This window comes from Coloeus monedula (assembly GCF_965178545.1).
Source record: "Coloeus monedula genome assembly, chromosome: 3".
In the NCBI taxonomy this organism is placed as follows: Eukaryota; Metazoa; Chordata; class Aves; order Passeriformes; family Corvidae; genus Coloeus; species Coloeus monedula.
The window spans coordinates 22,171,462-22,195,316 of NC_138783.1; the positions used below are offsets into that span (position 1 = coordinate 22,171,462).

General features: G+C 42.0%; 2 protein-coding genes across 3 annotated transcripts in view; one reads left to right on the forward strand and one right to left on the reverse strand.

The window, feature by feature from the left end:
• Nucleotides 1–7,551, reverse strand: part of GTF2E1 (general transcription factor IIE subunit 1) — a 48,779-nt gene extending 41,228 nt beyond the window's left edge. Inside the window, exon 1 of one of the 2 annotated variants that reach the window (XM_082278948.1) lies at nucleotides 7,477–7,551. The gene's annotated coding sequence lies outside the window, so the exon portion shown is untranslated. Of the gene's footprint in view, nucleotides 1–6,946; nucleotides 7,039–7,476 lie in introns of those variants that run through there. The other variant, XM_082278949.1, reaches the window with a different exon arrangement.
• A 269-nt stretch (nucleotides 7,552–7,820) lies between these two features.
• On the forward strand, nucleotides 7,821–19,146 carry RABL3 (RAB, member of RAS oncogene family like 3). Its single transcript, XM_082277729.1, has 8 exons — nucleotides 7,821–7,876; nucleotides 8,061–8,152; nucleotides 9,757–9,886; nucleotides 12,756–12,870; nucleotides 14,027–14,177; nucleotides 14,839–14,910; nucleotides 15,737–15,775; nucleotides 18,390–19,146. Exons 1-8 carry the CDS (start codon nucleotides 7,831–7,833, stop codon nucleotides 18,453–18,455), a joined length of 711 nt encoding a protein of 236 aa, XP_082133855.1. The 5' UTR covers nucleotides 7,821–7,830; the 3' UTR covers nucleotides 18,456–19,146.
• Nucleotides 19,147–23,855: the final 4,709 nt, after the last annotated feature.

Sequence of the window (23,855 nt, forward strand, 5' to 3'; positions counted from 1 at the left end):
TGGCTACAGCAAGAAAGGTCCTAAGACAGCCCAGGAGAGGAGTCTTATGGCCTCAGCTGACATCACTTGATCCCACTGTAAGCAGCCCTGTCTGGTTTAACACCTCAGCCATCCCTGGGCAGAGATGCAGTACGAGGACAGCTCGCTGTACAGGCTGGTATGCACTCAAGCAAAAGCTCCCAGCTGCACCATGAGAACAGATACTTTCTGATGAACAGACCTCAGACAACTATCTGCAGCATGAAAACCATTAGCACTACCAACTCCTGCACCACAAACTGCTTCAGCCTTATTCTTGTATGAGCAAATAGGCCCTTAAAAAGGACTGAGCCTTCATTTAAAGTCCCACACTCAGATCTTAAAAGCCCATGAAGAATGTAGCATAATAAATGAAGCAAAAATCAAGACATACCAAACATGAAGTGACAATGTGTTTAAAAAAGAAGAAAGTATTCCATGAAGTATCCTTTGAGCTACTTACCACCACTTAACCAGGCTGTGACAAGACAATCATTTCTAAGTACTGTATTTTCACTTCACTTTCCTTCACCTTAACATCAAATGGCACAAATGATCACGACTATTACAAGTTTCTGTGACATACATGGCAACATATATAGGATCACATGCAAGGAATCCCTCACATTGTCACCCCTGTCAGATTTAGCTCACAGACAACAGCAGGGATTCAAGGTAAGAACAAAGTATTAGAGGTGCTTTTGAAATACCCACTCAGAAGGCTGCATTTCCAGTTAACATCAAATAAGACACTGAATTATCTTGTTCAGTATGAGTTTCCTATGTTAGTTTAGGACATGAGTAACCATTTCTTAAGCAAAAGGTTCTTCCACTAAAGAAAACCCCCCCCTTACCCTAATTTCCATTTCTTTATTATTGCTACTCAATTTTTATCTGTGAACTAATATGATGAATTGCAAAACTCTGCCAATCTCAGTTTTCACTTCCATTAGATGTTGCACACACTGTATACATATCTCCCCAGTATTCAAGCCTATCAAACAAAGGAAAGCAGAAAGCGACAGCAGAAGAAAGGACCTGGATGAGCATCCTGTTTTTTCCATCACTATCATAAAACCTGTGATAGGCCCTTTGGCAAACACCATTACACAACTTTTCTACACTCCCCACACTAAGACATTCCCCAGAGATCACCAGCTCTGCGTGTAACCCAGCAGTTGCTGACTCACTTTCATCAGCTAAGACTTCTCCAAAATCTGTGATCATTTATCCAGTAGCCTGCTTGGATTTTTTTTACTAATGAGAAAGTGTCCTTTCAAAAAAGTGTAACATTACCCACTGAAGCTTTACTCCTCTTCTACCCCTACCCTCTTCTGCCACTGAGGAGGGATGTTCCTCCCAATGGTTATGGCCAGTGCAACTGCAAAGCAATTAGGCTGTGGAATGTGAAGCTTCACAGTAAGTAAATTAAGATGATCCTGACTTTTCTGCCTGTTGGATAAGAAAAAAACCACCTTCATGTTTTTCTTCTAAAACACTTCCCCGCTTAAGCTTTTCTTTTCCTCTAACTTAGGGCCAAACAGTATTCACAGTGCTCAAACTGAAATTAACTGAGTTTGTTGACTGCTGGTGTGCAGGCTGAAAATAGCTTACAGAAAACAATGCCTGGATGTCCAGCTACAGCTTCCCTTTAAGGAAATTCAATTAAAATACGTCTATCACACCACAAATTAACCATGAAACAAGTACTTCTAGAGTCAGTCAGCTTTCTCTTGTATGCCAGATACACAGTGATTTATCTCACACAAAGGAGAGCTTTATAGAGCTTTTCATTGAAGGTAAAAGTGTTAGCAATAAAGGATGCCCCATCAAGAGTTAGCCATGCAGTATTTTGGAATCTCTAAGTCAGACCGAATCTAAATACTGTCACAGGATACTGTCCTTAAAGATCAACTTCATTCTGTTGGTATTTTTTCCGTCTTTCAGTCACTTAAAGATAAATCTTGGTTTTGACTGTATCTGTCAGCAACGTACTGACACTGTAAAACAACGTCAATGCAGAAGCTGGAGGGAAGCCTTGATATATTCAAATTGATTAAATCTTATTCAGAGTTAAAGCACAGTAAAGAATGAACGTAAAGATCAATTTTAAATAAAACCCGGCACCCCAGGAGACTTAAAAACTAAAATTTTTAAAGTCAAAAGCTTTTTAAGTGCTGATCTGAAGAGCAGACAACCTTCTCTCCTCAACAACCCACTTTCCCTAAAACCTCCTTGCAGAAAAACTTGGTGATGCAACTTGCATGGGGCACAGTGACCTTCAGAATATCAGCTGAAATAAAAAAAAAAGGAGAAAAGTGTTTTTAAATAAGCACATCTCACTCTGGATACCTCATCTGAGAGCTGATGGAAAGCACTTCCTCTGCATTGATAAGACAGCTGCAGATTTCCACAGACACTTCCAAAACAGGTTTAAAGAACAATTTCCTGAATTATGCACTCAAACAGCTTAAACAGAGACCTACAAGGGGTCAAAAAATAAAACCAACTCTGAGAGTTTTCAGCAACAGTCAGAGATTTAATAATATTTCTTAGTGTCAATCACTAGAAAATATTCTTTTTCATCTAGTGGGACTAGGAGTTTTAACACAATTTCTTCTCCTCTGCTGGGGATTTTGAGTGATGTCCAAATCTTCTATGTCCATATGTACCTTCTATGTCAGGTCACAGAAGGCTTCTTGACTGTGATACTGGTTTCCTTCCAGCTGGGAATATATGGAAATACAAGCATCCTGAAAATACCAGAAACCATTCTTTCCTGTTATCCTCTACTTCAAAAAGTGGATTAACACAGGTTAAGTTCTAAATCCTGCAGAGGACAGCCTTTGGGTGAAACAAACAACTGACTAGTGCCATCTTTGAGGGGAAAAATAAACTAAAGCCAAGTGCATACTGCTCCCAGATCTCACCAGGCCAAGCTGATGTCTAGCCCATGAAGAATCCAAGGCTTTTAATCCCTAAACTGCAAATTCTTACCATCTTCCACCAGGCAAAAAACACGCCAATACAGCTCACAAATTCAAAACCAGGGGACTGTACTGTAGCACCCTTGAGCAATGATTTCACCTTCCCCTGAAGCAGTAAGTCAAGCCTGAATTAATTACATGTGCAAAGAAATATGGTAACACCTTTTAACAAGGTTTTAATGGACGTGCATGTGTTTCATAATAATGTCTGAACTGACCTTAATAATTTATGAACATCAAGGAACATTTTCAGGGAAAAAAAAAAAAATCAATGGCCAAGATACTCAGCTATGCCAGTAAGCACCTACAGCACCAATAATAAGGCACACTGGACAGAATCATATTCAGAAACAGCCAAAAGAAAAAATTCCAAATTTAAACATGGACTTTATTAAAAGAGACAGTTGTTGGGGAATTGCTCTGGGTAATTACATTAATACGATTCAGTATTATGGGTACAGGAGGAAAGCAGACCTGTCTGTGTTAACACAGTAGGACAGCAAACCTAAATACACATCTGCTGGGTTTTTAAAATTGCTGTAATTGAAAGAACTAATATTGATGTGTCTATAAAAGGCAACACTGAAAAAAGACACAGTTACACACCACAACCAGATCTGTTGGGTGAAGAAAATCAGGGTACCTTCTGCAAGATTGTACCTCAGGTTGAGTAAATGTACGAGGCCTTCAGCATAACCAGAGATGCCAGAAAGGAAATCAAGACGAAAACAAGTGACTGCAAAAAAACCCATTCAGTATGATGGGAACAAAGACCACATAGAAGCCAGAAATTCAACTGAGAAAATACCTCCACTTTCAGGATTTTTCTGATGCAACATCAAAGCAACTGAACTATTCTCCACATACAATTTCAAGAGTTTTCAGTTTCAATGAACTCTAACAGGAATTGCGCTAATGAAGTTAGATCTGTTTTTCTTCCTGCTTTTCTTGACTAAAAGTGAGACAAGAAGTGCTAGAAGGGTTATAACCTGGAAGCTACAATGTAGATGAAACTGGTACTTGAAAATATGAAGTCATCAGCCAGTGAACTAATATGAATTTTTATCCAATACTACAAATGTTAATCATTCTGTTTCAACTTGTAACTTTTTGAGACTTACATTAATTTTACCCAGAAAATGTAATGGTCTCACTATTCATATATTTGACAAAGGATCTTTAAAAGCAGAATCTTACGAAAGGAAGCAGACTGCTCTTCAGACTCACATGGATACACAAACCCTTTATAACACCACAGATCTCTTTTGGAGGAAAATTTGGAGTTGCAGGTTTGGCTGTGAACCTAATCTATCAGACATACTGTTAACACGTGCACAGGTGCTTCCTATTTTTCCCCACATTTATACAGTTAGTGCTGTTTTTCACTAAGTCTTTGAAACCAGCTTTTGCTGATTTGCTTGGAAAATGTTTCTGCAAGATTCTGACACAAGATTTTTAAGAAAGGGAAAAAAAAAAGTTACTTCCTTACACCACTGACACAGTTTCTTGAGGTAAAATCAAAATCAGGTTATAATAGGAGAATCCCCTCACCTGTAAATGTGGCAGGTACAACAGGCTTCCTGGAGCCAGTGCATGCCATATCCTGCACCAGGTGTCACTTGCAAACACCAGATCCCAGTTTTGTAGCCTCTCACTCTAACCAGATTTAAAATTCTGTCTTTCAGAAGATGATGAGGTTAAGCTATGAGAAGCAATTCTGAATCTTCCTGAGAACAGGGAGAGAAGGCATACATTTCAGAACTACAGTGGGAAAACATGCCATCAAGACTTTCAATGTCTGTACAATGTAACCTCAGACACTACTCATCCCTTCCAGAAAAGGGCACAGAATCTTCCACTTTCAAGTCTTGTTTTTACTTGCTTCTCTCTGTATTGAGCCCGGAACTGCCTTTATCCCACATCAGTTGCAAAGCCAAAGTCTTCTGGCATTTTATCAGGAGCTCACTGAGTTTCATTCCCTGGAAAGTTCAAGAACACTGCTGCTCAGCCTTCCTCCTGCACTATATCTTGATGAGAAATAGTGTATTTTCACTGCAAGACCTGCCTTGAAATATTAGGGCAGAAAAGAACCATCTGCTTTCACTTAAATCCCATCTTATTGTTGGCTTTCCATAAACTGAAGCCAGGAGGCCACAAATACCAAAGGGTTTTCTTCATTCAGGATGAAAAGTTGTGCTGCAGCTGCACACAGAAAGACTGAGGGGCCTGCCTGAAAGGAGGGCATTTTCTCCTAATTTCACAAGTAAAAATACATGGAGCCAGGTGTAATAAGGCCACAAGGTCTGACCACACGAGGCAGAAATTCAACAATGCAGGCTCAGGATGTAATTCTTAATCACTTTTACGATCTTAACCCAGCATAAACAATAGCAAGGTGTCAGGAAAGTCAAGGACCACCTGTGTGCATGTATACAAATGGATGAAACTTCCTGTTACAACTTAAGTCAAATGGCACCTTCCCTCCCATGAGGAAATCATTTCCTTCCTTGCCTTTAGCCACAAGCCCCACCCTGCTGTCCTAATTCTGACAGTTCACTGTTCACGTAGCAATGTGAATCAAGTTGATAAAAAGTGAGAAACTAACATGCCAAAATAAAAAAGTGGGATATTTCAGAGAGGGCAAAGGGGAAAACTTCAAGAATTGTATCATTTATGTTACCAGACTAGAGCCAACACAAAGCAGAGAAAAGAATGCATGGCTAAGGATGTAGATGAGCGAGCTTTCCCCACATGGTGGCAAAATTGACTCAACTGTAATGTGAAGCCACTAGAAGATTTTAACTATGGACACCAAAACCCCTTACAGCTTACACTCTGATCTGAACACACCAGAATATGTGTTATTTTGGAGATGTGTAAGCATTGGCCCTCACATAATGCAGTTGTAAGGTTTTGGGAGTTTGTTTAAAGGGAAGAAAGTAAGATCACTTCTCTCACATATCAAGCCTAGGAAGTCATAATTACACCAAAGCACAGTGGGCTTAACACCAGCATTCCTTTCTAGGTTTCTGAGAGGAAAAAAAGCAGTAATTGCTTTTCACATTATGGATTCAATAAACCCTGGAACACCACGCTTTTCATCATGATAGATGATGTAATATTGTCTTTTGGAAATTCCAGAAAGACAACGAAACACTATGGAAGTATTGGATTCAGTACAGTTTTAGTGCATCGGAGTGCAAGTGTGTATCTACTGTGGATAGAAGCAATAAAGAAACAAAGAAACTAAGTAACAAGACATCAGATTAGCTTTAATTAAGATAGTTTCTTGTTTAGAAGAATCTCCTAAAGCATCCGGTGAGAAAGTGAGCTGTATGTCACAGGAAGTGGAAGGCAGGAATGCAATTCCCATCAAGCCTCATTCCTGCCATAAAGACATGTGCTCCTCTCCCAGGCACATGGCTCTGCCCTCACTCATGCCAGCTCTCCTGCACCAAACCGATCACTTAACAGTAGAAAAACACATCTCCTTTTTTTTTTTTTTTCCCCCCTTTTTGCGACATTTTTCAGCAGTTTAATGAGCTGGTGGAGAATTCTGACAAGCAACAAAACCAGCAGGTAAGAGAGGATACCACTACATTGGAAAGGATGAAAGAAAAATCTCCACCTTTCGTGGATGAAAAATATCAAACCACCTACACTTCATGAAAATGCACCTTAGATGTTCACGGCTGAACACCCTTCTCAGAATGCTGATCTTCCCTGTTCGTTCTCAGCTGCTTGGAATGGCAGAAGCCTGACAGCTGGACCCATTTAACAACAGTTCGGTGCCACTATGAGATGTGATGTTCTCCTGCTTCTCAGGGAACCAGCACGTTCCTGACGCCAGAAGAAAATTAAAACACAAAAAACCCCCACCAAACAAAAAAAAACCGCCCACAAAATAACCAAAAAGAAGAAAAAAACCCCACAAGCCTCACCTTGCTGACCTGGCAAACTGAATGGCTACACCGCTGGCTGGTTGGCTCAAAACCTGGCAAACAGGAATGGGCTCGCTCTGCCAGTCAGCTACTCCTCAGATGCCCATAGCCCTGCATCTCCCTTCAAATGACAAACTACACAGACCTCCTGGACTACCGCAGCAGACTAAGCTTTAACGCTAGTCAGAGTGGAGAATCCCTCTGCCGTCTGCACAGCTTCCCATTCCCTACGCACTTCTATGTGTGAGGTTTAAACATCGAACTGTGCTGGTTTCTGTAGGACAGGAGGAGGTCAGTAGCACCTCCTAAAAAAAAAAAAAAAAAGACAAAACAAAACAAAGAAAAAGCCTCAACGAACACCGCAGGAGGAACGGCAGACGGTGGGAAGGAGCCAAGGCATGGAAGGGGCCCAGACGGGCACAACGTGCGGGGAGCACGGGCCCCGCGGGCCGCTCTGCGGCACCCAAGCGCCAGGCCGGGGGCCTCCGCGGGCCGCCGGCACCACCCCGCTCCCCGGGGCCGGCACTGACCTGGCGCCGCTTCCAGCTCTTCCCGGCTCCGGGCGGCGCTTCCAGCGGCTCCGCCACCCGCGTCACCGCCGCGCGCGCCTCTGGCGTCAATGGCGCCGGCGGCGCCTGCGCAGCACCGCCCCCTCCCTTCCCGCGCCCCGCGCGCGCTCAGCGGGGTGAGTGACAGGGAAGCGAGCCAATCGCCTGCCCGTACAGCCTCTCGCCTTCCCGCCTTCGCGAGAGCTAAACCAATCAGAAGTGAGAGCCTCCCAGGCCGCTCGAGCAGGCAGCCAATAGGCTGAGAGGAGCGCAAGAACACGCGTCGCGATTGGCGGGCGCCCTGGTGGCCGGGCGTTGTTGCTAGGCAGGGTAAAGATGGCGGCTCTGGACAGGGTCAAGGTGCTGGTGCTGGGCGACTCCGGTGAGTCCGTGTCCCTAGGCCGTGTGTCCTGGGGCCGCTCCTTGGGGATCTGCTCCTTGCCTCCCTCCTCGTTACCCCGTAAGAGGCCGGGACCTCCCGCGTTCACTCAGTGCTGCTCCAGGCCTCGCCACCTGTAACCCTGGCACCGCCTCCTAGGAGTTGTTCTCTTTCTGTGCACTTGCAGGTGTCGGAAAGTCGTCGCTCGTTCACCTGTTGTGCCACAACCAGGTGCTGGGGAACCCGTCCTGGACAGTGGGCTGCTCCGTGGATGTGCGAGTAGGTGACGTGCACGGCCTCTTGGTGGCCCTGAGCCTGGCGTGTGAGGGAAGGGTCTTGACTTTTTATTTTAGTTAGTTACCGCCCCAGAAAGAAGTGTACTTTGATCATGTGTTTTGCTGAGGACTTAATCTTCTGATGCAAGTAGTGTCAAATGTGAGCCAAGCACTTGTGTAAGCAAGTTTTGACTTTTCAAGGTTGTCACAGTCAGACTTTTGTCACTCGTATCTCCTCTCCCTGCTGCAGTGGCCACTGGCGTGTTACAAGGCACAGCGTGGCCGATTCTTTGAGAACAGGCAAGGCAGAGCTAAATTGTCAGCCAAACACAGTGGGGAAAACCAGTTGGTTTGTTTAGGTTGTGGGTACACAGGAAAGCTCTGGGTGATATTCATGTGTTAGAAAAGCAAATTGGAATTTAGGGCCTGACATGCTTCAGTGCTCTTAGACCCGAGTGAGGAAATTAACAGGAGAAACTTATTGTTGAGACCTGGACACCAGGAATGCAGAATTTATAAACCACAAAGACACCTTGCAGAAAGCAGAGCTGAAGAAGAAGCTAACAAAGACAGATACTGAGACTCTCCCTCTCTGGGAAAAAGATAATAAAAAGGCTGAAAATGTGGGCTAGTTAGCAGGAGAAATGAGAAATCAATAACCAGTAGAAGATAGAATACTAGTTAACGAAGAGAACTGCATAACTTGTAAGCCAGTGAGCACTAGTTCCTTTGTTTGCTAAAATGTGTAAATAGTTATAAGTTTTGATGACTGATGTACACGTTTGGTGAAGTGCTTCTCACGTACCTCAGTGCTGCATAAAACAGTGTTGATTTTCTAACCTGACTGGGTTTATATAGGGAGTTTATTTCCCAGTTTTTGGTGACAACTGTAACCAGGGGGTTGCTTCTCCTCCTGACTGCTTGCTGCAGGACCTGCTGTGGGAGGAATGAGGATGTTCATCCAGCAATTCTTTCACCCAGCCTACAGCCCTCATGGAACATTGATAAATGCTTTTTTCCTTCATCACTCTTGGCTGCATTCTCCTTGAAATGCATTGCCCTAGGTTAGGAATGTAGTTCCAAAATCTGAGGAGAGGAACATGGCAGTCCTGTTTCATTGTGGAGCAAAACTACCCAGCAGATCTGGGGCCAGAAGCTTTTGCTTAATTCAGCTGAGATGTCAGAATTTGGAGAGGGAGATGTGGTCAGTTGGAATCCAGGTCTGTCACCTGTGTTAATATTCTTGCAGTGCTGCCATGTGGGTTTTAACAACTGTAGGAAGTCAAGACCTTGATTTTTCCATTTGCTTTAGCAAAATGCTACTTCCAAGCGCATCATGAGATGTTAGGTTTTTTAATACTGAGATGGAAAGGATGCTCCCTGCTTACTCACCAGGCTCCATTTCATATAAGAGCTCTGGTATCCAGTCATTGCTGTTTGACTCATTCCATCTCTCTTCCACTTCAGAGGTTTGAAATGGTGTCAGCCTGAGAATTTCCAAATTTCTATTGAAGTGCAGTAATCCTTCCAGCTGAAAGTGTAAGTGTCACGTGGATTAACTCCTGTGAGTTGGTGCTGTGGTTATGTATGATGTGAATTTTTCATCAGATCCATGACTACAAAGAAGGGACTCCAGAAGAGAAGACCTATTACATTGAGCTGTGGGATGTTGGAGGTTCTGTGGGCAGTGCCACCAGTGTGAAAAGCACACGAGCAGTGTTTTATAATTTGCTGAATGGTAAGTTGGCTTGCCATAAATATGGTTTTACTACTGTTTCTGCTAGGAGGTGTCTTGTTTCTGGGGCAGAGTTCCATGCAGCCTGGCTGAGGGCTACATTGTTTTGTTGTTTGTTTTTTTTCCCTGATACCATTTGTAGGCAGAACTCTATGGATTCAGTTGTGAGTGGCAGGTATTTCAGGGAAACCTGTGCAGATGAGTTTCATCAGCCTTTCCCTTCAGTCTTGTACAGCTGGCACAGCAAAGAGTCTTTGAAGGTGCAGTGGTATCCCTTGCAGCTACCCTTGCAGACATAAAGGCTGCCTTCACCTTTCCAGACCTCATATACTGCAGAAATATGATTTATATTTTCTTGTCTGCTCAGTTGTAAAACCTACAGCAGAGAAATGATTAGTTCAATTTTTATGAACTTTGATAGTTACATCCTATCCTGGCAAATTTGAACAGTCTCCCATAAAATTGCCATATGCTGATAACCATCTGGCCTCTGCTCATTTAGCTTACCAACTTATTTTTAAGAGTTGTATCTTGCAACTTGCTGCATATATAGAAAATAGTATTTTGTGCCTTCTGTTGAGATATTGTCTTAAAGGCCCAGTAGTTCATCTGTGCCTGTAGTAAGAGCAAATAAGAGATTATAAACATAACAGTGCAGTATTTCAACTGTTACTTTTTGTCATCCCTGGATAGTTCACTAAAAATAGGTGTGTATCAGACTAACAACTGCTTCTGAAAATCTGGCTCAAATGTTCTGTTTGATTCTCCTTGCTTGTTCCCACTCATTTGAAGGTCTTTCAATAACATGTTAAACCACACAATACACATTTTTGGTCTGTGATTAACTAGTTACTTCTTCCTCCTTTCTCAGGGGGAAAACTGTTAGGTACAAGTGTCATGTGGATTAACATGAGGTACTCTTGCTTATATTGTTAACCAGATCTCTGTAAATAAGGCTTGTGTTGAGTTGTGCCCTCAAAGCAAGCCTCTTTGGTATATGAAAAAAAAATTGATTTCTTTTTGATACCAAATCCACAGTGTGCCAGCGAGTGTGGGTCAGACTTGGAAATACCTTAGAACAGCCCATTAGGAAATGAAATCTTGGACTCATGCATTTGAATTATAATTGATGACATTAAAACAGAGTTAGTTATCTCCACTGCCCAAAAGATATTATTAGCTCACATATGAAAACTGTTGACTTTGGTAGAAACTTGGGTCTTGTTTCTTTCATTAGATTAATTTCTCCATTAGAGCTTGTCTCACAAATTGCCTGTTTGACCTGATTTAAGAAGAGAAGATGAATGCATTCCTCCTGCCTGACTGCTTGTGCTTTCTGGGCTTGCAGTGGTCTGAAAACCAGTTAATGTTTGGTTGTGGCAGCACCTGTGCAAGCTGCCAGGTTGTTGACAAGGCTGGGTACAATTTGGTTTTGGATTATCCACAGATCTTCTGCTTTGCTGACCCTCCACCTGCTGTGGGGACAGTGGTAGCTGAGGACAGTGACTGGGCAGTAAGGCTTTGGCTTGCAGACCTTAATGTGGGAGGAACATTTCCTCGAGTAGTCATTGTCCTGCCTGAGCTTTTTGGATGTTGACAGAGTCGTCTTCTGCTCGTGCAACTAACTGTGCAGGTTTTAGGTGAAGCAGATAAGGAATCTGACCAATTAAAAACATAACTGAGGGAGAGGGTCTGGAGGTGGAGAGTGTTTCTCACAGGTTGTGCAGCAGCGCCTCTGGATCTGCTGCTGTAGGCCACGTTATGTTGTATCAGGCATTTTCTCCCTACAGTGGGGGTGGACATGCAGCAGAGTTCCCTTTTCATACTGTTACTGAGATAAATGCTTTGAAATAGGGCTATAGCTGTGATATGCTGGGAACTCTTGTGGGAGAGCCTGTGCACAGTCACGTGGGGTGGTGGAAAACATTTGTGGAAATGTGGTTTCTTCATAGTGTGTACAGTGGGTGGCACCTCTGGGAGTTAAGGTGGAAGACTAAATTAGTAGTTTTTTTCCACCTGTAGGCTGTGAAGTGTTCTGAGAATGAATCCTGATGCAGATAAGGGGTATCATTCCATTTTGTCCTTAAATTGATGATAATTGGACGTCTGGAGGAAGTGGGAACATTCCACATATTGCAGAAGGTGTGAATAAATAGAAGAAATTTGCTAGCAGGAGTTGGTAATTGAGTTGGGAACTGTGGTTATCAGAAGTGGGTGTCTGTTAATAGCACAGCTAGGAAGTTTGTCTCAGAATTTACATTTTGAAGGTTCATGGTAATGAAAAATGCTAGAAACCTAATCTTAAGTACAAGAAATCTTATTAATTCATGCTTCTACCAGCCATTTAGTGGACTATGAAATTATATCAGTGTCTGTTTCCCCTTTGGATACCTCCCCAAGTACATAGCATTAATTCTTGAAAATGCAGGAAAGCAGTAGTTCTCTCTGAACTCTTTTGAAACAAAGAAAAAGCCTTTAGACTTTATAGATGATGTGACAAAAAATAATTATGTTTACCAGTTAGAGAAATGCTAAATTTTCTGCTGCAGTAGTATAGAATTTCAGTATCATGAGAAATAGAAAGAATCAGTGAATGCCTGCGAGCCTTTTGCAGATTAAACCCGGAGGTGGCTGTTTATTTCCTGCTTTCATGTGATTTTTCTCTTATCTCTTATCCAGTTCTTGATAAGCAGCTTTAAAAAACCTGTTGCATCCTGATATTTGCAGCTTACTTAATCACTGTAACTCAACTGATCATACATCCCTTACTTCATTCTCAGATATCTGGGAACCTGCAGGTGTCATTTTGGTAAGATAAGGAAGAGAATATGTATCATTAAATACCATCTTTCTGTCTTGTCTTTCATTCTAGGGATAATTTTAGTGCATGACTTAACCAACAAGAAATCATCCCAGAATTTGTATCGCTGGTCTTTGGAAGCCCTCAACAGAGACATCGCTCCAACAGGAGTTCTCGTGACAAACGGGTGAGTGAAAAACATACACAAAGACAGGCATACAATTCAGGCACAGTGTTTCCAAGCTGTTATAGAAGTCTGTTCATCTCTAAGGCTACTTGGTCTCCACAGGAAAGTAGATGTGGTTAGACTTTGAAGAAAGAAAGAAAGAAATGAGGAATATCAAAAGAAAGTTGATTGTTGATGATTCTTTTTGTTTTATACTTCCTATCAGGCCTTTCTGACAGCAGATTCTGTAACTGGATGGCAGAGACCTTGCTTTAAGGGAAAAGATGTTTACTGGATCCTTTATTTGTCTGAGGCCTCTGTGAGACTGGGTCCAGTCCCTGATACCTGAAGATTTCTTAGTCTGTACTGAGAGGTGCCATTGTACAGGAAATGCCATGGGGGATGATGTGTCTGGTTCAAGAGGCTTTCCCTCCATGCACCAAGACTGAGGAAGTTCACTGCGTGGATTTTTGGTTTGGGTGATAGGGGAATTATTTTAGGAGTGTGGGTAAAAGAGCTTAGAAAACTCTGCTTAAACAGCATGTTTATAATTAACTCTGCAACACCTTGTCAAGGAGTTCCTCCTGAACCTCTGTGCTCCTGTCATCCATCTAGTCAAGGAGGTTTTAAAATCATTGCTAAACCTCACACATGAGCAGGAAGACAATAATGAGGAGTAGCTTTTTGTGGGAAGAATATCAATTGTTTATCTGTCTGTTCTGATACACAGATGTTTCTGTAGAAACGTAGGAGATGGGAAAGAGGATTTGCATTGTATAAACTGCAAAATTCTCCAGTGTTTCCAAAGACAGGTTCTTCACAATTGTTTTCGTTTTCAAAACTTTAATTTCTGTCAAGGACAGATGTTCAGCCACTAGCAATTGCTTGCTCAAGTTGTTGCTGTTGGTTGTAAAATTAGAAAGTTTGGTTTAGGTAAAAATGACAGACAAGTGATTTTCCTAGCCAAGGAGAATGGTTGAAGCTTGGATTCCTGCGTAGTGACTTAGATGCAGAAGCCCTTCCTTAATTTATGGATACTGCACATTCTCACTTAGATAAAGAGACCATTAATAAATAAATAACTTTTTTTTGAAAGGCACAGGGGAGGTGACGTTGTCCCTGTGCCCACTTACGTGGCCATCAGCTCATTCAGAATTGTATTTGTTTCGCTCATCAGTGACTATGACCGTGAACAGTTTGCTGATAACCAGATCCCACTGCTGGTAATAGGAACTAAGCTGGATCAGATCCCAGAAACTAAGAGGAATGAAGTTTTGACCAGAACAGCTTTCTTGGCTGAGGATTTCAATGCTGAAGAGATAAATTTGGTTAGTATCCTTGTCATCACTATTGTTTTTCTTTTCTATGGGAGTTAGTCCAATTTTTAGTAAGTAAAGATGTTGTAACAAAAATTTGTCTTCTGGAGATTTTTTCTGTAGTGCCACTCATTCACATTTTGGTTGGCTGTGCCCCTTGCTTGATGAAACAGATATCTTTGTTTCACTATAGGGAGATGTAAGGGGTGTTACATAGGGTCACTGAAGCTTAGAACTGATGGCTGCAAATGAAATTTTCTTTTTCCTTTTCATAGCTCTGACATAGACTGTCTTTGAATAAAACATGAAGATGCTTTTATCGAGATAATATGGGTATAAATATGGGTATAAAAATATACATGTGCTGTGTGAATGGTTGTGTACACACTCACAATTTCAGGTGTAGCCTGTACAAATCACTGCCTGACTGTATAGCTGGTGGTGGAAGGAAGATGTGGAGCATACAGGGGGTTGCTTGGAATTCTGCAGTTGATTCACAGAACAGAAGTTGGTCTTTTCTCAGAAGTGACTGTGGAGCAGAAATCAGCAGATCCATTGTTTTCCCCCGCTGATGGTGTGTGTCAGGGGAAGGGGTATGTTGATTTCCTTGTGTTTGGCTTCCTTGCACTGATTTCCTTGTGCTTGGTTTGTTGTTGTCCTTTGTGTGTTCTAGGATTGCACCAATCCTCGTTACCTGGCCGCAGGTTCATCCAATGCTGTCAAACTAAGCAGGTTTTTTGATAAGGTAAGTCCATGAAGTGATGTTTTATTGTCCTGTGCATCGAGTGCTGTCTGGGATTTGAGCGTGAACAGTTGAAGCTGCTCCTTTCATGTTCCGCTCTTTGAGTTGGTTCAAGGCACGTGTGGGGAGCCCAAAGCTTGGTCTGCTTTTGGAACTCTACAGGAGATGGCTGATCTGCTTGAAGATTTAGTTCCTGATCTACACAGAGCAATGAAAAAGAACTCACAAATGTGCAAAGACATTTTGCTTATGCTTTTGAAGTCATCTGGCAGGCCAGAGGGATTGCAGCATTCTGAGGTAGTAATGTGGGGAGATAGAAAATTGGTTAGCTCTGTTGATCCTGGTTAAAGCAACCTTTAGGTATCAAGAAATTAATTAAGAATATTACTCTCCCTTCCTGAAACAGAGACCATCAAGGTCCACTGTGAAAATAACAGAAGGAATGCTCTGGTTTAAGCATCCCCTGGGCAAAGATAGCATAGTGGGGCTACTGTGCAGTAGTAGGAACCACTACCCCTGCAGAGAGGGAATGGGAGTAACTGACTCTGAAGCAGAAGACTCACAAACCATCACCTCCATTACCCAGGAGGGCTAACTAAGTTAGGTGTGTTGAAGTTGAGGATAATAAAGCTTTTCTAAGAATGGCTGGAGCTGGCAACTCCTAGGCGTGCTGCAGCAGTGCACTAAATCCGTAGGCCTGGAGCAGAGAAGGGGGGTCAGACCTTGTCCCAGTTAGCCATGAGTTTGAGTGCTCATGTGTGAAGTGTTGGTTGGAATCTGAGGTTATGCATGTGCTGTGCAAGCTAAGATCATTCTCTCTTATTCCCAGGTCATAGAGAAGAGATACTTCTTAAGAGATGGCAATCAGGTTTGTCACTTTTCCTCCTCTTTTGTTTCATTTCTCCCTGTGTAATGTGAACTGCTGACACAGTCCTCTTTAAAACACAGGCTTCATGCAACTTAAATGACAATCTGTGCTGGTAATTGAGTTCTTATATCTGTGGGAGCACAGCTGTTATGGCTAGACAGAAAAATGGCTGACTTTTTTCAGCTGAAGTATTTGTCTGTAATGTGATTGGCAGTGAAATACTTAAGTGTGATAACGTAGTAAAAGTTGGAAGAATGAAATAAAATGGGCAAATATGATTTATTTCAGCTCTGTCAGCTTCAGGCTGCTTGGTTGCAGATTTAGGCCATAGATGTTATCCTGAAGGTCAATGAAAAGGCTTTTTTTTGCACAGCTGGAACTAGATTTTATGTTTAATACAGGTAGTTTCCAGAGGTTCAATGGAGCCACAAGAAAAATGGCAGTATGATACCAGGTTGTAATTCATTCCTAAAGGACTGAATTAACTGTTTTCAGCACAGCTGGGGAAGTGCTTGCAAAATGACTTCTTGTTTGGGCAGGCCACTTCAGCTTTTGTGCCCCCCCACCTCCCCATGTGCAGTCTGCCATGCAGGGAGTAGTGAAGTTGCATTTACCACATGTAAAGGTGTTGCAAATTACCATGAAAAGCATCTCTGAAGTACAGTCACTCCTATCCTTAGAGGTAGCTGTGCTGAAAGCCCCTTGGGGAGAATGGGGAAAAAATAGTCACAAATTACAAAATGCTTCCTTTCTTTGAGCTCTTTTTTAGTGCCTTTTAAAAATAAATTCGCTTTTGCCTCTTTCAGTTCTGCATGATGCCTTTTTTTCTTCCCCTCTTGCCTTCCCCTCCCCACATTCTAGTGAAAGGAAGTTTCCCTTTCATGGGAATAATATCTTAATGCAGAAACCTGCTTGTGTGCTGGTTGTCTTTGATGCATGATGTAAGATTTTTATTTTTATTATTTGATCATATTTAGCAGCTAGCGAGGGATTAACTATACATTCCTTATGGCTGTGTGCCAAAGATTGCAGCCTGCTGATGACTATCTACTTCCCTGACAAGAGCTCAAAAGCTTAAAACAAATCTTAAGTAGCAAGCAGTGAGGTTTAAAGAGGAAAAATCCAAATTGGAAATGGAGATTTCAATACAACCTCTTAATGTTATCATTTGACGTTATCTACTTAATGTAACTCTGATCAATGTGTTTGTGGGTTTTCAACAATAGGTCACTGCGGTCATTCGTGTTTTGAGGTATTTCTGTTATAAACTTCTTCAGGATGAAAAGAATGATAAGTTTCAAATTATTCATAGCTATGACTTCAGTCAGATCTCTGATAAATAAATAATTGTTACTCTTAATTAGCGACTTTGATATAAAAGGTGCTAAAGCAGATAACTTTTTACCTATGGTGTCCAGGTACTTTTTAGTTGAAGTGATTGCATTTTTCCTTTTTAAATTCCCAAAGCAGTTCTCACAAGGAGAACCTTTGTACAGAATCTGCCTGATTTTATCCTTAGAGATGATTGCTTTTCAGAGATGAATAAAACAGTACCTTAGTGAATACCTTGCGTATCTGTTTGAGTTTTTGGGCCTGAAAACCCTGAATAGATTTAATCTGTGAAGATTTTAGTGGACTTGTATTTTGGGAAAGCTCTTTAGCTCTCTATTTACCAATGAAGTGTGTAACCTGAGCAATCTGCTGTGAATTGTAGATCATGTTTTTGTCCCATACCATCCATACATGCCTGTGTTCTCCTGGAATGATTTGTAGTGCTTGGTTGACTCCTGCCATTTTAAAAGACTGTATTTCCTCTGAAAGTATGGAATTGTTTTGGGAGGGTGTGTCTGCTGGGTCTGCTGTTCCTGCTTATGTGTAGTGAGTAAGGCAGAAGTTACTCTGGCCTGTAATCAAATAGTTTCATGCTGCCAATAGGACAGATATGCAGTATTAGAAAGCAGCACATCACTTTCTTTTGGCACTTCACAGATGTTTTGAATTGAAAATCTGTCTGAAATACTGTTAAAGCCAGAGAAGCTTTTGATGGTTTCAAGTCATTTTTGTTTGTAAACATCCATTGTCACAGTGTATCAGTGTCTACAGAAGGGCTGCAAAAGCAGGAGTGCTAATCCTTTGTATGGTTGCAGCCATTTCTACCCCTATGGTTTTCTTAAAGCTTTCAGCCATTGATAAAACTGTACTTTCAACTGCCAGTGAAGTGCTGCTGCCCAGGTTTGAAGGCATAAAGCCTCCACAGCTCTTTGGTAGGACTCAGTTGTACTGTTTTATAGTTTCATAAATGAATGGGGGAGAAATTCTTGTATGCACTTGAATCTGGGGGGAAATACAGGCTTTGAAATCTCTCATTAACTGGGTTAGGGTTGAGGTTTTCAATTTCCCTTGCCAAAAAGCCTTGAGGAGCCCCGCAGAACAAACGAGCCATAGTGATGTTGTGCAGTGTTTAATTAGTGGTGCTCCTCCCACAGTCAGCTGAAGCATTGTGGCCCTGGTTCTGGAGACGGCGTGGAAGATGTTGTAGTTGGCTTGGTAACAGTGTGGGCTAGAGGGAGCTCATGCTGATGCTGACATGACAACTTGTTTTCCCTGCCTTTAGATTCCTGGCTTCTCTGAAAGGAAGAGGTTTGGAGGAGGAACACTGAAGAGCCTTCATTATGATTGAGCACTGAAGAAGTGGAAGGTGACTTCTCTGAGTTCCTAATGACATTCCCATTCCGACTGGATGCTCGAAGACAATAATGCTTCTGTCAAGCAGAGTAAAATGATATTGCAGCTGGCTAGCCTGCTGAAGCTTCTGTTGTTGGAAAAGACTTGGGAAAGGTTTTCCAAAAACTTGATCTGAAGCCTAGAGTGTTTCCTGGGATTGCAGGCCTGGATATATGGGAACATCTGTGGAAAGTGTGCAATAAGTTGAATGCCTCTCACACTGCTGGGGGAAACTTCATCATACACAGCACTTATATGTGACATCCTTGTCTCCATTTTGGAAAACTTATGGACAGTCTTTGCAATGATTTGCATTCATTTTACCTCTAGAGGAAAGATGACACTGAGTGGGCCTCTCGTGTACTGTAAAGTGACCAAAACAAGTGAGCAAAATATAAGGATGGGTAAGAAGTGGTCTGGAAAATCATAGAATGCCTTCATTAAATGAATGGAGTGTTGTTTCACCTAGAGCACACTGTTCATCCCTATTCAAAAGGGATAAAAGCAATAGGCAGGATATGAAAAAAGATTTGAAGCCTTAAAAAGAAAATTATTAGTAGAAAACAACTGGTGTTAATTCTGCTGCTTAAATTAAAATTGTTTACTTCGGAGAGGGCAAAATAAATCAGGTTCTCCTGTTTATCTTTTCATAATTGATTGTGGTCTTGTTTTTTATATTAAATTAAAAGGCAATGCTTTGAAAACTGATGGGAAAAGTATGTTTTTGTACAGTGCTTATTTGGAACAAATGTGACATGGTCCTACTGAGCCTGAGGACTTAGTGGATTCAGAAAACATGAAATGTAAGAACATCCTCTGAATTAGAATGGATAGAAATTTAGAAGGGATATAAAGCTGTGTACAAAGTAGGAACTGAGCATGATGAGAAGGAAAGTTCTGTGATACAGATGTTTCCTTTATATAGTTAGCACTAAAGATAAAGGAGACTTGACCTGGTCTGATCTGCTGTACAGGGTCTTGTCTTCCTAAATAGCCCAAGCTTTGCACGGTTTCTCACCTTGCCAGAATTACATGGAGTGGTGAAAGCCTGATTTATGGCAGTTTTTTATTTCCTCTCCTTCCTCACAGTCACCTCTAATGGTTAAGCCTCTGGCAAAGGCTAACTAGGAGCTGGAGTTAGATATAAATAGAGATTAATAATAAGTGGGGATAGAAGAAAGTAAAACGCTGCTGTGAAATTGACAGGGAGCAGAGTTCTGCAGTCTCTGGTTTACCTCTGCCTGCAGCTCTTCTGGCAGCTGCTTGGAAATAAATGCAAAACTGCCTATTGCCACTAATCAGGCACAAAAGTGACAGCTGGGGGCACCAGTCAAACTTACTAAAAATATGGATGCTTTGCTTTTCCTTAGGCCATTTCCAGAAAGGTCTGGGAGCAGTTGTAAACATGAGTGCAGTAAGTTTTTAGATGCCTCTGTGAAATAGGTTGTTAGTTTACACTTTACAACCAGGAAAAAACAAGGTACCAAAATACTCATAATAAAGAACCCATGTCTGAGCTGTGCAGCTCATGACAGCACCAGTGTCTGTCTCTGATCCTTTGATAATGAAAGCTGGGATTGTTTTCTCAAGGTCAGGTGCAATCTTAGGGTAACCAGATCTGGGCTCCCTCAGGTTCCTAAGAAACTGCAGAGCAGAACAAGCAAACTTTAGTGCCATTTCCTCCTTCACCCTGTGCCATCTTTGGAGTGGCCAAACCCCTGGTTGCAGCTCACCTGTCTGTGTTTTAAAATAGGCCTCTAGCCCAGAGTAAGTATATTGTTTGTTTAGATCTCAGCAGGTAACCATAATTAGGTATATTTTTTCCTTCCTAGGGCAAGGTGATAGGTAATGGAGTTGTGTGTGTTGATGACATTACATTTATTTTTGCAGGAAGTTCCAGCTTCTTGTCAGAACCAGAAGTATGTGAGCAGCTGGAGTTGGTTCCATTGCTTTTTGAGCCTCACCTGTTTCAGCTGCCCAAAAATGGTTCACTTGCAAGCTTAGGGATGTGACACCAGACAACTTTGGTGTGTCACACTTGTTTTATGTGTTTTACCTTTCTTTTCTCTGCACACACCCCCCTTCCATGGCCTTTGACTCTTCTGTCTGTCTTGCCTGTGTCTATACCTCCATTCTCTCTTCCTCCTGTTCCCTTTCTCACAATTACTATCCCTCTTTCTCTCCTCATTTACCCCATCTGTCTGACCCCTCCATATCACAAGAAATCACAAAGACTCCTCTTCATGCTTCCTGCTCTGCTCTCTGGTTTCCCCTTTTTTCCCATTTTCCTCTCTGTTTCTTTCTGCCATGCATTGTCTCTCTTGCTTCTGTTTCCTTGTTTTTCTTCATCTCTGGTTCTGTCTGTCTCTGGTTTCTATTACAGGCACACATATTTCACATCAAAACATTGTTACCCAGTCCCTTTAAATTCAAGCTACTCCATGTCTCTATTTTATTTCCCAGGCAGAAATACCTGCCCAGGTGCTGTGTACCAGCAGTATCAGTGAAGGTGGCTTGTACAGGTGCACATGAGATGTGTTAGACCTCCCATGCACACACATGTGAAATGTAGAGCAAATAAACATGAGCCTTCCCTGTTCCCAAGGGGCTTGGCAGAGCTTTCTAGTTTATCTATTACCATTTTGATGACTGGGGGGGATAGTCAGAATGAATATGAAAATGTCCTTAATGTGGAAAATTTAGCAAAGATGTCACTGGCTTTTTAAGCATGTGAAACCTATCCAGTAATGGGATTTTGGGTGCAACCTTAATACAAATTTTCATTATTGATTATATTTGCAGAGGCAGCTGCAATATGCTCCATTTGTCACAAATGAGAGATGAACTGTGTCATAGCCTGCAGTCAGTCAGCTATGGTGAAGTCAGGGTTTGGGTTCTCATTTCTCAGTGGATAACAAGGTGACAGTTTTCACTGATTGAAAACCTGCTTCTTATTTTCAGCAAAGGGATCTTAATCCTCCTATTTCTTTTATTAGTCAGCTCCTCTTGTTAGAAGTCATGTTTCTGTCTCCTTACAAGAATGCTGGTTACTTTGATTCCTTTGTAGGGTTGAGCAAGTGTGTGGCTTAGTGCACTCGTTGGCTTCGACAAAAAGCCATTATCCTTATTGATGAACCTGTCACTGGCGAGTTACCGGGAAGTGTGCAGAGGTAAGGCTTTCCTTAGGGTGTGCTTTGCTGCTGCACTGTGTGTTAGGTCCTCAGACACAGAGGGATTTTAGGAAAAAAACATAAGGTATCAGGTGGAAGAGGGGATGGAAAATAAAATCAGACCCAATCTTTAATTTCCAATATCAATGGCAAAGCTCTCCCACCTAGTGAGGGCCTGCGACGTGTAGCCAAAAGTATTATTCTTAGTATTTATCCACTTGTGCTACTGTGGGTTTATTCTGATGTGTAAATGTGGAAAATACGTTTCTTTATGGTTCATGAGGACACAAAGAAGAAGTTAAGAAGAGTCTCTGTCACTAACAGTGGCCATGTGAGCAGCATAAGGGATTTCCAGTTGCGCAGGCAAAGCTGCAGTGAACAGCAGTTCTCAGGACCTGCCTCTAAACAGATCTTGAAATGAGATGTAGCTCCCTAACAATGAGAGTGATGATGCCTGAAACAGTTAATGGAAAAAAAGCAGATTTGTCGGTGTTTGGGGTTTTTCAGGGTTGCATTAGTAGCTTTGGGAAAGGCGTGCTTTAGCACAGCTTTGAGGAAAAGTCCCCCAGCATACTTGTAAGGAAGGTGGTTTAGATGTTCAGGGCTCTCTGTGGCAGCAAAGAGACTGTGAAATCTAGCTCTGGCAGTTCAGCTGCCTAGCCAACCCCTGCTGCAAATACCATTAAGCACAGAAATGTGTTTTCTTTTTCCTGCTTTGGCATTGTATCACCAAGGTACAGCTTGTTGTGCCCCTTGGGTTTATCAATGCACAGAAATTCTGGTTCCATACCTACTGAAATTGCACAGGGAAGTTTATTCTCAGCATACCACCACAGACTTCTCTCAAAAAGATGTGGAACACGAGACAAGCTCATAAATAAAAACACATGCTCTTTCTTTACTAGATCAAATGAAGATCAAAGAACACAGTAGTCTGGACTGTGTGAGCAAGCCAACTTAAAATTCAGTCATAATTTTGACTAGGAGGAGCATAAAGTGAAATAGTGGGTGATTAACCCATGCACATCTACATTCCCTTTGACCTGAAAGTTAATGTTTACACAGTGGAAATGCACTGCTGGCTTTGGGTTAAAGATTTATTAAAGGACAAGGATGCCCAGTATCTGTGAAGGCTACGACTGTGGTCAGAGCTTTTATCTTGCTGTCTGATACCATCTGCTCTTCCTGAGGCTCATTCTGCTGTGGCTTACGTGGGTTTGATGGACTGTCCTACCCTTGCTGAATAAAAGGTCAGATCACAAATTCAGTGACTGTCCAAAATTAGCACCCTCTTCAGCCAATGTACCAGAGTGAGGAAGGACAGAACCAGGCAAGGTGACCAAATTTTCTGCTGACTTCTAAGAGCAGTGGTTCTAGCTTGAAGGTAGAAGCAACACAGCAAGGTGAGCAGGTGGCTTCTCCAGCTTCTATTCATGCAGCAACAAGGAGTGTGTGCTCTCTGCTGCAGACAACTTTTATGATCTTTCCTGAACAAATAAATGATAATAATTAACCTGTCTGGCATCTCCTGCTGAACAGTCCCAGAAAAATGACAAGGACATATTTCATAAGAGCCACTCTACAGGAAAGTACATGTTATTAAAAAGAGCCTTTTTTAACACAATGCTGTTGGCAGTGATAAAAAAAGGTACAAATATTATTGCTTTATTTTGCTATGTTGTGATGAAAGGTTCAAAAAAGAGATTAAATCTCCTGGTACTAAGTAGTACACGATCAGAGAAACAAAGACAGCTGCTCTACAGAGCTCCTGTCCCATTTGGCAGTGTGTAAAGGGTTAACAAGCAAAGAACAGATGCAAGTTGGGGAAGCTGGGATGACAGAGAAGAAGTGAATGAGGATATTTATTAATATGTACATCACAGATGCATGTTACCTGATGAAGATAGGCAGGAGGAGAAGTTGGTCCTTTTAGAAACGGTGCATCACTGTGAAAAGCAACAGGTCGTTGCAGCAGGAGGGGCACAAATGCATCAGAAAGGATCTGCCTCAGTCACCTGTGACATCTGTTGTTTACAGGAAAGAAAAGCTTGACTTCTGGGACTGGACAATGCCTTGCTGCAAGAAGCAGTGGTGAGCTGTGATCCAATAATAGTTCACACCACGGCCCCACTACCTGAATCAGCAGGAAACAAAATGCCTTTTAATGCATATGCTGTGAATTCAAG

Excerpts from the sequence above, each read along its gene's own strand:
- RABL3 (XM_082277729.1), top strand. The coding sequence starts at position 7,831 with ATGGCGGCTCTGGACAGGGTCAAGGTGCTGGTGCTGGGCGACTCCG. Across the intron at positions 14,178-14,838 it reads ATGCTGAAGAGATAAATTTG|GATTGCACCAATCCTCGTTA; the intron begins GTTAGTATCCTT and ends TGTGTGTTCTAG. Across the intron at positions 14,911-15,736 it reads TAAGCAGGTTTTTTGATAAG|GTCATAGAGAAGAGATACTT; the intron begins GTAAGTCCATGA and ends TCTTATTCCCAG.